Source organism: Lampris incognitus, chromosome 8 (genome assembly GCF_029633865.1).
Source record: "Lampris incognitus isolate fLamInc1 chromosome 8, fLamInc1.hap2, whole genome shotgun sequence".
In the NCBI taxonomy this organism is placed as follows: Eukaryota; Metazoa; Chordata; class Actinopteri; order Lampriformes; family Lampridae; genus Lampris; species Lampris incognitus.
In genome coordinates, this window is record NC_079218.1 from 20,253,018 (window position 1) to 20,268,124 (window position 15,107).

At 41.4% G+C, this 15,107-nt stretch overlaps 1 protein-coding gene across 1 annotated transcript in view; it reads right to left on the reverse strand.

The window, feature by feature from the left end:
- Positions 1–15,107, reverse strand: part of cfap54 (cilia and flagella associated protein 54) — a 93,363-nt gene that overhangs the window by 40,715 nt on the left and 37,541 nt on the right. Inside the window, exons 20-32 of the mRNA XM_056284230.1 lie at positions 14,667–14,855; positions 13,573–13,691; positions 13,307–13,454; positions 12,680–12,835; positions 12,360–12,482; positions 11,274–11,396; positions 9,395–9,473; positions 9,092–9,218; positions 2,516–2,713; positions 1,296–1,456; positions 869–1,032; positions 534–743; positions 123–322 (exon numbers count right to left, since the gene is read on the reverse strand). Coding sequence (XP_056140205.1) covers positions 123–322; positions 534–743; positions 869–1,032; positions 1,296–1,456; positions 2,516–2,713; positions 9,092–9,218; positions 9,395–9,473; positions 11,274–11,396; positions 12,360–12,482; positions 12,680–12,835; positions 13,307–13,454; positions 13,573–13,691; positions 14,667–14,855 — 1,997 coding nt within the window. The remainder of the gene's footprint in view (positions 1–122; positions 323–533; positions 744–868; positions 1,033–1,295; positions 1,457–2,515; positions 2,714–9,091; positions 9,219–9,394; positions 9,474–11,273; positions 11,397–12,359; positions 12,483–12,679; positions 12,836–13,306; positions 13,455–13,572; positions 13,692–14,666; positions 14,856–15,107) is intronic.

Here is a 15,107-nt window from a genome sequence, read left to right on the forward strand (position 1 = left end):
TTGCATAGTGTAGCTTTAACAAGAAATGTCTGGCAACCACCTGGAAAGGCTGTATGCTGGACTGTCACTTTGAGACCAGTGAGGGTAGCAAGTTTAAATAAATGCGAGTGTATCTCATTCACCGTGTATATGAGTTGAATAGAAGGGCAAAGTGAGCCAGCGTCTCCCATTTTGCTCTAAAATGGAGCAGCTCGAGTGTGTATAGCACCAGAGTTTGGACCCAGTGCAGATCCACCCAGGTGCCATCGTCCAGCGGGCCTGAGAAATGGAGTCTAGCTTCTAGGTCCTCATCACTCACATCATTGTTATACACACTCCACAGCTGGTTAGGGAATACACAGCAGAGTGATGGAGTCATCAACAATACTGTTCATCAACTTGACATTTTGAGCATAACTTTATGTTCAAAAGAGCATGCCCTCTGTTCATTGAAACCAAAGAAAACAATCCTTTAATATTCCAAATCATTGGTAATCTTACTTTGTCTGGTTAAAAATCAGGTCAGTGTGTGTGTGTGTGTGCGCATTTTATACCCCTAGTCTATCTAGCATGTCCATCAATAAATCAGTAGCCAACACCAGTAGTGGAGTGAGGATGGTGTGCAGCTGGTCCACTGTGATGGAGGAGGGAGATCCCATCCGAGCACCCCTCTCCACCAGGGTAACGATCCTGCAGCCTTGGTCCCACAAGGTCTGACACACACTCTGTAGGGTGTTCCAGTGGCTGCCTCGATGTGCTAGCACCTAGGCATTGATGCACATTACATAGATAAAATAGATAAGAATAGCTAAGTATTCAGTTGATAAGGTGTCTGTGCCTTCATCTGTGTGTGTGTGTGTGTGTGTGTGTGTGTGTGCAGTGACTGTACCATGGACCTGCGTAGGTGTAAAGCAGCTTCGTCTAGTGAATCCAGCAGCAGAGCGGTGGGGTGCATTGCTGGAGTGGATATGTCAGGTGCGTTGGTCTCCGTTTCATTTGCATTCTCCCTTACCCCACTACTCTCCACTGTGTCAGAGACTTCAAGGTTCTTCACTAGATGGGAAGAGGGTGCATCGAATGGTTTCCACAAAAAGTCTTAAAGCCTTTCTTTGCTTTGACAAACTGGGTCAAAATAGATCTATTATGACCAAATTTGCTGGGTATGAAACTGAGACGTGATTGATGCTATTTTCTACCACATTCGTATTGCTTTAACTCTTTGCTAGAATGTTTGGGGATGTTTGTGCTCCAGTTACTACATATATCTTTATGTGTATGTGCATGTATGTGTATATGTCTGTACGTGTTTCCCTCACCCTCCTCCCTCTCCTTGTTGGTGTGCCCACTGAGAGGGGAGTTTATGAGTGACAGTGATATGGCATCAGGCTCAGAAGACTGCTGTTGTTGAGGCCGTATCCATGGCATCAGCACTCCAGAACGGACCAGAGAGAAGAACAGGGGGTCAAACTGGCTGTACCTGAAATGAAACACACACGTGTGTGTGTATATGTCAACATGGGTTGAATTTGACATAATAGCTTAAATATCCTATTACATATCTGTGGTGAGTGGGGTGCAGTCGCACCTGTCTTGAGTCAGCCTAACTGGCTCAAGACAGGTTTAAACACAGGCTGTGGGCATGTGGACCCGCATAGCTCTCGCCAAAATAAAAAACATTTCTTTTGTTTTGGAGAGAGCTATGCATATATATCATTTCAACATATGTCTGTTATTAGTTGTATGTCTGTATATAGTCGTATGTCAATATATGTCTGTTATTAGGTGTATAACATTTCAATACATGTCTATTATTAGTCTTTTTTTTAACTAGTTTTAACTATGTCATTTTAAATCTGTGTTAAGTCTTTAAATAAAAAGACTGTTGTGCCCTCATTCTCCACCTGTGTCCCTGTCTCTGTGGCGGAAAGCCCAAGATGTGACAAAATATTAAGACAAATACTTCAATATATACCAAACAACAGATTGAAAAAGAAATACCATTAAGATTGCACCCCATTATATCAACTGCTTTGGTAGATGACATAAAAGTGTAAGTTAAAATCCCAAAGATCCATTGAGTCCCAGGTGCTATAAGGTAAAATCACCATCCTCACCCAAAGCAGAGAAACACAGCTCAAACTGGGTTTTAGCAAATGATTTTCAGGTATTGTTGGCAAAGTTCCAAGCTTGTTCTGCCATATCTGCTTGCTAGCCACAACTTAATTTCTTCCTGAAACTCACTACCTGCCTTGTACTTCTATAATTTAGCTGCAACAAGGAAGACATAAAACACTATATGCTTTACCATTTTCTCCTGAAAAGTCCTATTTGATGCTAACCACTGAAATGTACAACAACAAAACCAGACATGATGTGAATATTTGTAGATTAGTGATGCCTTAAATATGTGAGAGCTAATTTAAGATGTGAGAAAAACATGAGCAAATTTAATATGTGAGACAGTCTCAAAAAGGACATCTGTGTCCATGTAAAGCTTCAGAACAGTAAATGCAAGCCTGCATCTTGTGTCTGTTACCTATACTGTACTAGAGGTCCATGAAGTTTGTCTAGGCCCCTGTGAAGCACTGCAATATGTGCCTGAGCCATGATGTGGTTAAGCTGTGACCTCCACAACCCCTCCTTCCAGCGTATGCGCCTTAGCTGCAGCCGATGCTGATAGCAACGCATTAAGGATGACATCAATTTGAGCATATTCTCCACAGCCTGCATCTCCCTACACACACCAACACACACATACACATACACACACACACACACACACACACACACACACACACACACACACACACACACACACACACACAAACAGAGCTAGGTTTAAAACATTCAAAAATATATTTTCTATGAAACATTTCATTTCCTAACATATTTATATTTTTAACAATTAATCCAATATTAAATTTCTCATACAATAATGATTAGTCAAACTTATTAAAATTCTATATTCTAAAGTTTCAAACCACTTAAAATTGGCCAGCTGTTAGTTCAAAATGTATTGCACCATTCTGCCATCTACTGCCTTTCCTCTGTCAAAGTTATTTCTGTATCTCATGCCTTTGTAATAACATAGAGCTTGATCTACATCTTACGGAGCCCCTGAGTGGTCACATATTTATTTTCTAGTTCGTACGCTCATTTTACTAAATTGTGTGCACGTTTTACTCAGTATTTATGTGTGTGGTCACATCATTTTTTTTCTAGTTTGTGCGCTCATTTTACTTAATCATTTGACCTTGGAGTTTAGTAAAGTTGGAAATATAGTCACAGATTTGTAACATAACTTCCCAGATCAATAACTCAAAAGGGAAATATTGTTAAAACACAAACAAGGCTCAGTGCTGACCTCTTGGACAGCTCCATTTTTTCCCATACCAGTAGTGACCCTGAAACAGTTTCACTGTCCTCACACTCTTGCACAAACAAGCGCGCACGCACACACAACACACACATGCACGCACGCACGCACACACACACACACACACAAACACATACACACACACACACACACACACACACAGAGGCGCTGCACACATTTGCTTAAATCAATGGGCCAGACAGTGTGTTTGCGTGGGACAAAAGCGACATTCGGTGTACTGTCACATTATCCATCTAACACAGCTCTCCCTGAAATCATTTCATAACATCAATCTTTGATTTTCTGTGAAATAAAATCCCATAAAATGTTCCCTGAATTTGGCAAAACAAATTTCTTGATGCATGCTCAATAACCTCAATAAAGAAATCACAGCAAGCTGAATCAGTTGATCTGGATGCAATGTTTATTTAGAGAAACATTTCATCACTCATCTAATGCCCCTTTTCCACTGCATGGTACCGGCTCGACTCAACTGAACTCTACTCGCTTTTTTTGGTTTTCCATTTGGCAAAAGTTAGGTATAGTACCTGGTATCAGGTACTTTTTTGGCATCACATCCATCGAGGTTCCAAGTGAGCTGACATGAAAATAAAAGGTGACATGAACATACCACTATAAATAAATAAATAAAATATAAATATAAATAAATATAAATAAATATCCATTATCCGAACCGCTTATCCTGCTCTCAGGGTCAGGGGGTGCTGGAGCCTATCCCAGCAGTCATTGGGCGGCAGGTGGGGAGACACCCTGGACAGGCCGCCAGGCCATCACAGGGCAAAATATAAATATATGTATATTCATAAAATCTTAAAAAAAAAAGTAGTCAACACACCAACAAATGACCAGTGGGGCTTCGCTGTAAGGGGATTCTATCTGTAGTGGAAATCAAATCCCAAAAAGAAAAGCGAGTAGAGTCGAATAGAGTACAGTCGAGTTGAGCCAGTACCATGCAATGGAAAAGGGGCTTATGTGACCTCTTCAGTCTCAACTGACTGCAGATATCCCCACCCTTATAAACAATTCAGTGGCATAACGACCGAAACCAACGATCGGTTTCATATGCAAATTGCCGTGACCATTAACTGCAGTTACAATGGCCATGTGTACTATTGACAGAGGATTGACGAATAGTTGCAATCACAATATTATAAACATTGTATCCAGATGAACTGATTAAATGTGGTGTCTTTGTCTACGTCTAGGTTTGTTTTGTCTTTGTTAGATGGCTGGGAGGGCTGGCGCTGGATTCAGCTGGGAGAGTTTGGTCTGCGGCATCCTTTGGGCCCAGGGACGGTGGCCCTGACCGGAGCTGCACCCGAGGAGGTAACACCAGGGGCGGTCTGATGGGATGTGGAAGCAGCGCAGGCTAAGCTAATTACTAGCCTGTGCAGACCGGCAGTTCCGATAACACCGAGGGTGATCTGGTGGCAGCCTCGCCTAGTGTTGACTGTGTTTTTGGTGTCGTCATGTGGAGTGCCAGGAGGTGTGTCAAAGGTGTCTGGCTAGGACAGCTGGCATTGGATCAGCTGGGGGAGCCTGGTCTGTGGCCTCCGGTGGGCCCAGGGACCACGGCCCTGCTGGAGCTGCACCCGAGGAGGGAACACCAAGGGTGGTCTGAAGGACGCGGAAGCAGGGCAGGCTAAGCTAACTGCTAGCCCATGTAGACCGGCAGATCCAACAGTCATCCTGGCTGGCGTTCGTTCCCTGGAGAGTGGAATTGTTGGACTGTGTTGCACTGAGAGGACTGTGTTGTTAACTGTTTGTGTGTGTGTGTGTGTGTGTTTTTTGTTTGTTTTTTTTTGCTTTGTTCTCTCTGTTTTTGTATGTTTTTGGTGGTCATTTTTGGGAATTTTGGATGTGTGTTTTTGTCTTTTGTGTCGCACTGTTGTGGGCTGGGGGAAACGTAATTTTGTTTCTTTTGTGTACACAAATACATGAAAGAAATTACAAGTTGTTCCTGATTCCTGAAAACCTCTGAATTAAGTTTGTCCTTCAGGGTAGACTACTTAATGACCGTCTTCCTGCCTATACTACCTGGTTGGGTTTAAGATGTTGAATGCCTCCTATTTTAGTCCCCTCTTTTTAAGGAATCATAACATAGATAACGTATCTTTTCAGCATTAGAAAATGTATTTCATGACAAAGTTTAGTATTAATTAAGGTTTATTTGATGTAATATGTAGTTTCTAATGGATGTGATGTTAACACATTAATATTGAAAGAAGCAAGCTGTGTATAAATGGGGGAAAAGGTTCCAGTGTCAGTCATGATGGCTGGAATCATGAAAAACACCACTTCTACCCCCCCCCACACACACACACACACATACCTTCTACTTTTCCCTTCCCGAAGAATGCCGAGTTGTTTTTTCTGTAGTCTCTTCATTTTTTGCTCATTATAAGATGTGTCCTGAGCACAACACATTTTGAGAATTAGGACTGTAGTAAGTACAGAGGAGATTAAACATTATTGTTCAAGTAAGAATACAAAACATATTATATTATGGCTTTCTCAAATTCAATCATTTGACCATAATTAAATGGTACAGCCCTGTATTATCTGACCTCCTGCCTGTTTCTTGTAAGGCGTAAGCCTTATAAGAAGCACATATGGCTTTGTTGTCATATGATTACTGGCTAGGTATAATACATTATTAGAATGACATCACAGCCTAATTTGATAACAGTCTCCCTTAAAGTGATATCCTATTGGGCTTTGGTGTGATTCTGAATTAGAATTACTTTAATGTGATTTGCAGTATGTAAATATGAAATTTTACATAGCTACATGAAAACAGATGTGATGGTTGTGTGAACTGAAATGTCTCAGTGAGAGAAAAAGCTTCCTCAGATCTGTAATTTGCTCTTATAGATATTGTTGGGTAACTTTGATAGTGGTACAAGAACTTTGGTTTGATTTCAAACTTTTGGGCTCTATTTTCATGCTGACATGGGGCCAGTGGAGACACAAACACAGGCTGATTGAAAGTTCTCTTGGGCACAAGATGAATTTTTCCTGCCTGCGCCTGTTTGGTAATATTGTTGTTCTAAAGGAACACCTCTGTGCTAAGATGCGTGGGTAGCTAGGGGTGTTATGATGTAGGTCCACTGGTGCACTACAAATTTGGTATATATGTTGACCTCCAATGGACCTATCGCTCAGTCCCACCCCTTGAACGCAGACGAGCCAATGGCAGTGTAGTACCAAATGCACACGGGAGCTCACTCGGACATCTAGAGCTAACGACTCTATTAAGTAGCATCAGAGTTGCATCAGAAGTCATGGTTTTTGTGATGCTTTATGGATATAAGTTTAACAAAAATGGTCAAACGATGTGCATGGGGTACATGCAACACTGATACGAGGTATCCTGAGAGGATAAGCAATGGGGTATATTTTATCTAATTTCCCAAACCAAAACAAGAAAGGTAAATTAATTTATCTTAACCGCGGTGCACGAACAATGCTGGTCCTGGATGATGTTATCTGCAATCGTGATGACCATGAGATGAGGCTTTTCCATCTTGCATTGTGATCTGTAAACTCTCATCTCCAATTTAAGCTTGTCACCCACCATATTTAGTTTTAAATTTTGTACATATCCCTCCAGGGCATAGTGAAGTCATTTTTGATGGCTTCTAGACGAAATCAGGTCCTTCTGTCTACAAAAGTTATGTATAGCCTCTTGGGATATAGTTTTGACACCAATAGTTGCCATTGTAACTCTCTAGTCAGCCCAGGTAGCTTGTCTGAGTTAGCAACAGTAACTAAGAGGGGCGGGACTGAGCGATAGGTCCATTGTGCTTATGACTACTCCAGCTCAGACCACATCTGAGCACAAATGCACAGCAAATGAGTTAACCAAAATGTGTTTTAATGGCTGTTAACCTATGCATTGCACCCCACTGAAACGAACCACTAAACCCACAGCAACAACTACCTGAATGCAACCTTTCAAATAATTTAATCTAGAGGGGCGTCTGGGTAGTGTAGCGGTCTATTCCGTTGCCTACCAACACGGGGATCCTGGTTTGAATCCCCATGTTACCTCCAGCTTGGTCGGGTGTCCCTACTGACACAATTGGCCATGTCTGCAGGTGGTAAGCTGGATGTGGGTAAGTGTCCTGGTCGCTGCACTAACGCCTCCTCTGGTCGGTCAGGGCACCTGTTTGGGGGGGGGGGGGGTAGCGTGATCCTCCCATGCACTACGTCCTAATGGTGAAACTCCTCACTGTCAGGTGAAAAGAAGTGGCTGGCGACTCCACATGTATCAGAGGAGGCATGCGGTAGTCTGTAGCCCTCCCCGGATCGGCAAAGGGGGTGGAGCAGCAACCGGGATGGCTCAGAAGAGTGGGGTAATTGGCCAAGTACAAATGGGGAGAATAAGTAAGGGGCAAAATTAAAAAAACAAAAAACAAAACATTAATCTAGAAAAAAAAGTTGATGTGAATCAAAAACTTTTTGCACTCATCATGACGCACAGAAAATTCATCCTAAAGTAGTTTAATTTTGTGATACAGCTTCAACAAATAAATGAAGATGTACAGTGTTTTTGTGTTATTTCTTTACTTAGATTCTCTTTATGTAGTTTTAGGACTTAGATGAATATCTGATCACATTTTTGGTCACATTTTTGGTCAAATTTACGTAGAAATACAGAAAATCCTAAAGGGTTCACAAATTCTCTAGCGCCACTGTAAGTTTGCAAAGTGAATGCCTGTCCCATCCAATAGGATGTATCCCTATCCCTGAGTATAAACTGTCTGTACTAGAGCCTGATATCTGGATGGGAATACTGTGGAATTCCTGTGCATTGGGAGTCAATTCTATTATCCATCCCATGATCACACCAGGACAGGAGTTTTTTTTTTGTTTTTTTTTTACCGAGTCAGAGAATTGGGATGTGAAAATCCACTCATGTCAGCTCTAGTCTTTGTCCATTGACAATCTCTAGGCTTGTGCACAACATAAGAAAACTGAAGGAAATTTGTCAGCTAGGCTGTTGAATAATTATCTTTATGTGCGCTGCTTCAAATCATGTTTATTTTGTTTTGGCACAATGTATAGGGATAGAGTATATAACTTGAGGAAGGAGGCCATATAGGGAAATAATTTACCGTTGGATTTCATACAGCCAAATTAACCGAGGAGAAATGCAGCCTCCCTCTTCATCCGTCAAAAAAATGACAATACGCTGCACCACAGTGCATTTAAAGGGTGTGAGAGAAGCTGATTTGATTGGCCATGCCCCATCTCCACCTACTTAAAATGACTCATCCTAATTCAACCCCTTTCTCCACTGCGCCAGCATTGCGCTTTCGTCTCTAGTCACCGAATTACCAAAAATATATTGGACATGCCAACATGGGCCAGAGCTTGTGTTTCTGCTCAGTTTGTGTTTCTGCTTGTGTATGTGTCTGTTGATGTGTGCACATTAGTATTTTCACCTTGGACGATTTGTTTGCTTTCAGATCTTGACCTTGTCTTCCACCTTGACTTTGCCCTTCATGTTCCAAATATTTGACAGTCTTATCATGCCTAACAAGTAGACAAGCCATTCAGACACACCAGGTTAAAATTAATAAAGACAAAACAGCTAGTGGCATTGTCTTATTTTCATCAGGTTCATGATTCAATCTTTTCTGTCCTCACCAGAACTTGGTATCACAGTGGTATTTTTGCTTAAGTGAAAAGAGCATGGTAAACATATACCTGCAAAGACATGCAAATATTTTTTCTCCCCAGCGTATGACAAGGTGTAATTGGTTTTCTTCCATGGCTCTCTGAAGCAGCAGTGCAGCAAACTCTATGAAATACAACTTCTGTCTGGACTTCATAACTGTCTCACACACACACACACACACACACACACACACACACACACACACACACACACACACACACACACACACACACACACACACACACACACAACTGTAAATGACTCTCAAAACATCAGTTTGTGTGAGTGTGTGCGTGTGTGTGTGTGTGTGTGTGTGTGTGTGTGCTACTTACCATCTTTGTAGGCACTCTTTAAGGAGCTGTTGGCAATGATGAAGTAAATATTGACAGAACCCTCTTGGCTAGTCAGTTCCTGTGAGTGTATGATCCCTAGAAACAAAGAAGGCGGCATACAGTATAATGTTTAGATCATTTCTGTTTTCTTACTGAGTCTAGATATGTTCAGAATATGGATAGTCAGCCATAAAGTAAAAAAGCCAATCCATGGGGTGTCCGGGTAGCGTAGCAGTCTATTCCGTTGCCTACCAACACAGGGATCACCGGTTCGAATCCCCGTGTTACCTCCGGCTTGGTCGGGCATACCTACACACACAAATGGCCATGTCTGCGGGTGAGAAGCTGGATGTGGGTATGTGTCCTGGTAGCTGCACTAGTGCCTCCTCTAGTCGGTCGGGGTGCCTGTTTGTGGGGGAAGGGGAACTGGGGGGAATGGTGTCCCCCTGGTGAAACTCCTCACTGTCAGGTGAAAAGAAGCAGCTGGCGACTCCACATGTATCAGAGGAGGCAATTAGCCCTCCCCAGATTGGAAGAGGGGGTGAAGCAGCGACCGGGATGGCTTGGAAGAGTGGGGTAGTTGGCCAGATACAATTGGGGAGAAAAAAGGGGGGAAAAAGCCACAAAAAAAAAAGCCAATCCAAAATATATCAATCGCTTTGTGGCAACTCTGCGCCAAAACTGGGGTGCCCTGGCATAGTGACATGGTCACAGATGGTCAGTGAGGACACAACAGCCCAGTTATTAAAACTAAGACTTAAAAACGCTAGTTAAAACAACTTAAAACACTAAAAGCAAATGCTCATTAAAAGTCTTTTCGGTGGGGAGAGAGCCCTGTGGATCCACTTCCCCACACCCACCAGCTCTCTCCCTTGCTCTGGAGTGTCCTTGTGTGGGGTGTGAAATTCAATTTATCTGTCCTGAGCTAATGAGACTAACCCAGGACAGCAGGTCCACATCCCACTCAGCCACAGTCTTATTGAATTAAACCTTTGTTTGTAAAAAGTGGTGTAATTAGCAACACTTAACATTCATTACACATTCAAAACAGAATGAAGAACTGCTTTCTGACATTCACAGGCTTATGCTGGCTTTTGATGAATGCTATTTAAATCAGGATGCAAGCTTTCATTATATTTTCAGTGATGTTCATCTCTTTTCATCGACGAATACATATAGTATCTAAAATGTCACAAATATTGTAAAATGGCAGTTGAAATGTGTCAAATTATGGTATGACAGTTTATAAATAATTTCCTTTCTGCCCCCATTTTTTCCACAAAATGGGTAAACCATAAAAATGTGTGTTGCAAAGCTGTTGTTTTAGTTACCATATGCTGTTTAGCTACCATGCCTTTGTATTACCCATCTACCCCTCTTTCTCATACTTCTCTTATTGTCCAAGTGGTTGATTCTCCAAAAAAGTGCTCCGAAATCAATTGTGTGCGAGTGTGTTGTTTATGTGTGTGTTACCTCTATTCAAGGTGACAGTTCCTGTGATTCCCTTTTTATTCTTGTTCTTGCCATGTAGTGCCCTCATTTTAAGATTTAACTTCATCTCTTCTTCATTTGCAGCAGATTTTGCTTTCTTAGACTGGATCCATGTACAAATACACGCACACACACACACACACACACACACACACACACACACACACACACACACACACACACACACACACACACACACACACACACACACACACACACACACACACACACACACACAGACGAACCAACAAATATTGGCTGAACATGATGTGTATTTAATAGCACAAGGCATGTAAATACATCACATAATAGTAATATGTATATGTATATCAGGTTATTCTGTTTTGAAAAGGGGTAACTCATGGCTACACTCTGAACTGCTCCTTACCCTCTCAGTCTCATCAGTGGGCTTAATGCACTGCAACTGGGCCTCATAGACCTCCTGGAGCAGTTTGCAGCCTTTGTCCATCACCAGGGAAGCCATACAGATCTCCCCGAGCACTGGCAATGCCTGGCCAAGACGGCAAAGGACAGGATAATTATCATTTTCTGTGTTCTAAAATCTTTTTTACACCTCTCAAAAGATCATTCACCCATTTGATAAAGCCAAATAAACACAAGTCATTTTTCTATGCTTTGCTTTCTTGTGCTTGCTATACAAGAGACAATGAATTCAGTTTTATTCAAACATAAAATAAAAACAAGAATTGAAAAAATAGAAAATAATATGAAATAAAAATTATATTTCATCAGGGCACTCTATAAAACGAACAGTAGGGCAGCAGCGAGCGAGTGAGACTGGAACTGCATAACCTGGTGCAGTTGGGGTAAAGAAGTCCTTTGATTTGACAATCAGCGAGGACTCACTGAAATGAACAACTATGGACTACATCAGATCACAGTCCTTTGAAGGACTGTCAGAACATAGTGACGCTTGAGTAAGAGGGTCTATGGTGCCTCCAACTCTTAAAATTTTCTAAATTGTCGCCCCTTCCCCCGACTATTTCCAAAAGTTGGGAGCTCTGTTGCACTTTTAACATCTTGTTACAAACTTGTATTACACTTCATACACAATGAGGCTCTCTCAACTCAGCCTTTTAGCAAATGCATTATCTAATATTACAGATGTGACTGAAGTATAAACTGGTTTGTGTCTCCATTCTTGCGCTGAGTCTGTCTGGCGCTGCAAAATCTTAGCAGTCCCTCATGTATCATAAAGACTGTCAACCACTGGGCAAAGCAAAGTTGACCAATAAAAGGATCACAATTTGCTCTACCTAAACGCTGAATATGATTGGACTTTGTTGATACTGTAAAAACAATCATGATTTATCAACTGATATAGTATTTTAATTTTGTCATGTTGTCAACTTTGGAGTTGTTGTTTTTCAGGATGTTTTAGTCAGTTGTTTTCATCTGCTGGGATGTTTAAAATATATTTTCATCATACACACATGCACAAAAATACACATACCTTGGACAGGTAGTAGGTGATGCAGGCAATCATGTGCATGAGCGACTCCGAAGTGTCTCCAGAATATTTTTGTTTAAGAACAGCTGAATTCTCCTCCAAAGCCACCAAACACTTAATTAGCACCTAGACAACAGAAGACACACACACACACATGCACACGTAAGTGATTTGCTTATATGTAATGAAAAAGGACATTAATACAAAAAATTAATTTAATATTACTAATAACAAATTTTCTTTTCGTGTTTCTAGTTAAGACAGGAAACAAAACAAAGGTTACCTTTGCAGGATTGACTGGTATAACTGATCTTATAGAATACCTGTGCAATGGGGTCACAGGTGATCTGATGAAAGATTAGTGGGGCCAACAAGCCATAACAGCCCACAGCACCTTGCAGGACACCAGTACTGTTATTCAACCACATGGCCAAGTCCACAGCCACCAGCATACGTTCACATTCTTCTAATCTGGCCTCCTGCAAACAAACAAACACACACACACACACACACACACACACTATTTCCAAATCCAATCAATAAATAGTGAATTATTTTCACATCAATGCAAGTGGTATACAAACACAAATAATAATACTGAAAACAATGAACAAGTAGCCAAAATGATGAAATGGCAGTTTACTCTTCATGAGCTATTACAGTTCCACATACACTGATTTTATTGAGCAAAAGGATAAAAGAACATAACACAACATTTAACCATCCTGATCGTTCATAGAAAAGCACACATGCCAGGCCACTGAGTCTTCCTTATTTTGATGGCAGATGGTTTGTGGGTGTGACAGAAAAGTAACACAAGTGGCAGTGCAATAAGTTATTCCTCTCAGAAAATAACAGTAAAGTAACAATTCTACATTACTTACAGAATCTTAGTAAGTTTGAATCATACCCACACATGCACATCCTGTCTCACTAGATTCCATTGTTACCTGTCCCCAGATAAACGGTTCGTTTTCACTGGCTGAGTCACAGCAGAGCACATCCTGCTGGATATTAATCGCTGTCTCTATAAAAATGGAGGTCAGGAACAACTGCAGGAGGGGAGGAGAAGAATGCTGTAGGGTCTGAACATGCAACCTGCAGAGTAGGTGAAAGGATATGGGAATAAAAGATTCAAAAGTGACGATGGTACACAAACAATAAAAGAAAACTTAATTCTTTGTGCATCTGTGTAGATGTGTGTGTTCCTGCCCACCCTGTCAGAGCAAGGCAGTCCTGTGTAGTGGGGGACTCATGTTTGGGGTAGGTGAAGTGACTCCACAACTCTCCACAGGCTTTCTTAGCTATGGCATACTGCTCTGTTTGAAATGCCGCCTGGGGGAAGAGTTAAAACAGCAACAAAACAGAGAATATGTGAACTGTTCCCCCTCTGACTGTATGCTGGCTATTGATATTAAACTAGATAACATCTTGCTTTTGACATGCTGAAATTCAAACACAAAACAGATGGTATTACCCTTGCAATACTCATGGCCCTACCCACCCTACTGTGTACCTACACAAGAGAACTTGTGCAAGCTTGGATTTCTTTACTCATTTTACATGTAGAAACTTCGCATTGAACTCCAGTTTAAATTCAGAGGTGTATAGAGTGTAATACACTTATTGTTCTATCATTATTAATGATACAATAATAGTGTATTATTAGTGTATCATTATTAATTAGAATTAATTTCTTAAGTCAGCATTATTTTTCGAGTACATTTAGGAAAAAAAAATTAAAAGTCATCATTGAAACAATAATTTTTTGCTGAAAAATGTGCCTGGAATGTGGCCATGAAAATTTGTGCTACGGAAATTCCTGCCTCAACCTGCTTAATTGTTATGAACACAGGTACAAGTTCTCCTCATGGCTAGCAAAATAAGATATATCACCAAGGCACTGCGCGATAGGTGTGAAAGTTCAATAAAAATAGAAATATGGGCTGTCACAAAATGATGCAAGATAGGAAAAACTAAGATATCCAGAGCCTGGTTTAAATACAAATGAAACATAACCATACAGCTAAGACCTAGCTCCACAGAATTACTCATTAGAGAAGGCATGATTAACGATCAGGGTAAAACATGTTTTGGTCAGTATCTATACCCTTATGGGAACTGTGCTTTGTTTTTGCCAACATAAGCCATAATACACTACTTTTGTTATGCCATCAAAAGCCTTAGGGTTTTACAATGTCTGTTTTTGTTTCTCCTGCCGAAGACCAACCAAGATACAGTATCTCTTCTAAGTGTCAATTGCTGTGCTGATACAGTACACTGTATCAAGATGTGTGAACTGGTATGGACCTGCGCTAGGAGGGCCCAGGTGGTGTGTAGTGGCAGTGGTATGAATGCCAGGATTGGGTATGTTGTCTCTCCTATGGTGTTCCCCACTAGCTTGCCCTGGCTGTTGTAGGCAGCTACAGCGAACACATACATCTGGTTGGGCTCCAGCCCCTCCACCCTTAACTTACACTGGCCAGCTACTGCTGGCACCTGGCAAAACAAATACAATCACACACACACACACACACACACACACACACACACACACACACACACACACACACACACACACACACACACACACACAAACACACACACGCACACACGCATGTGCACAGAGAGAGAGAGAAAGAGAGAGAGAGAGAGAGAGAGAGAGAGAGAGAGAGAGAGAGAGAGAGAGAGAGAGAGAGAGAGAGTAATAAAGTCATGGACACAAACAGGTCTCACAGAATGCAAGGAGGT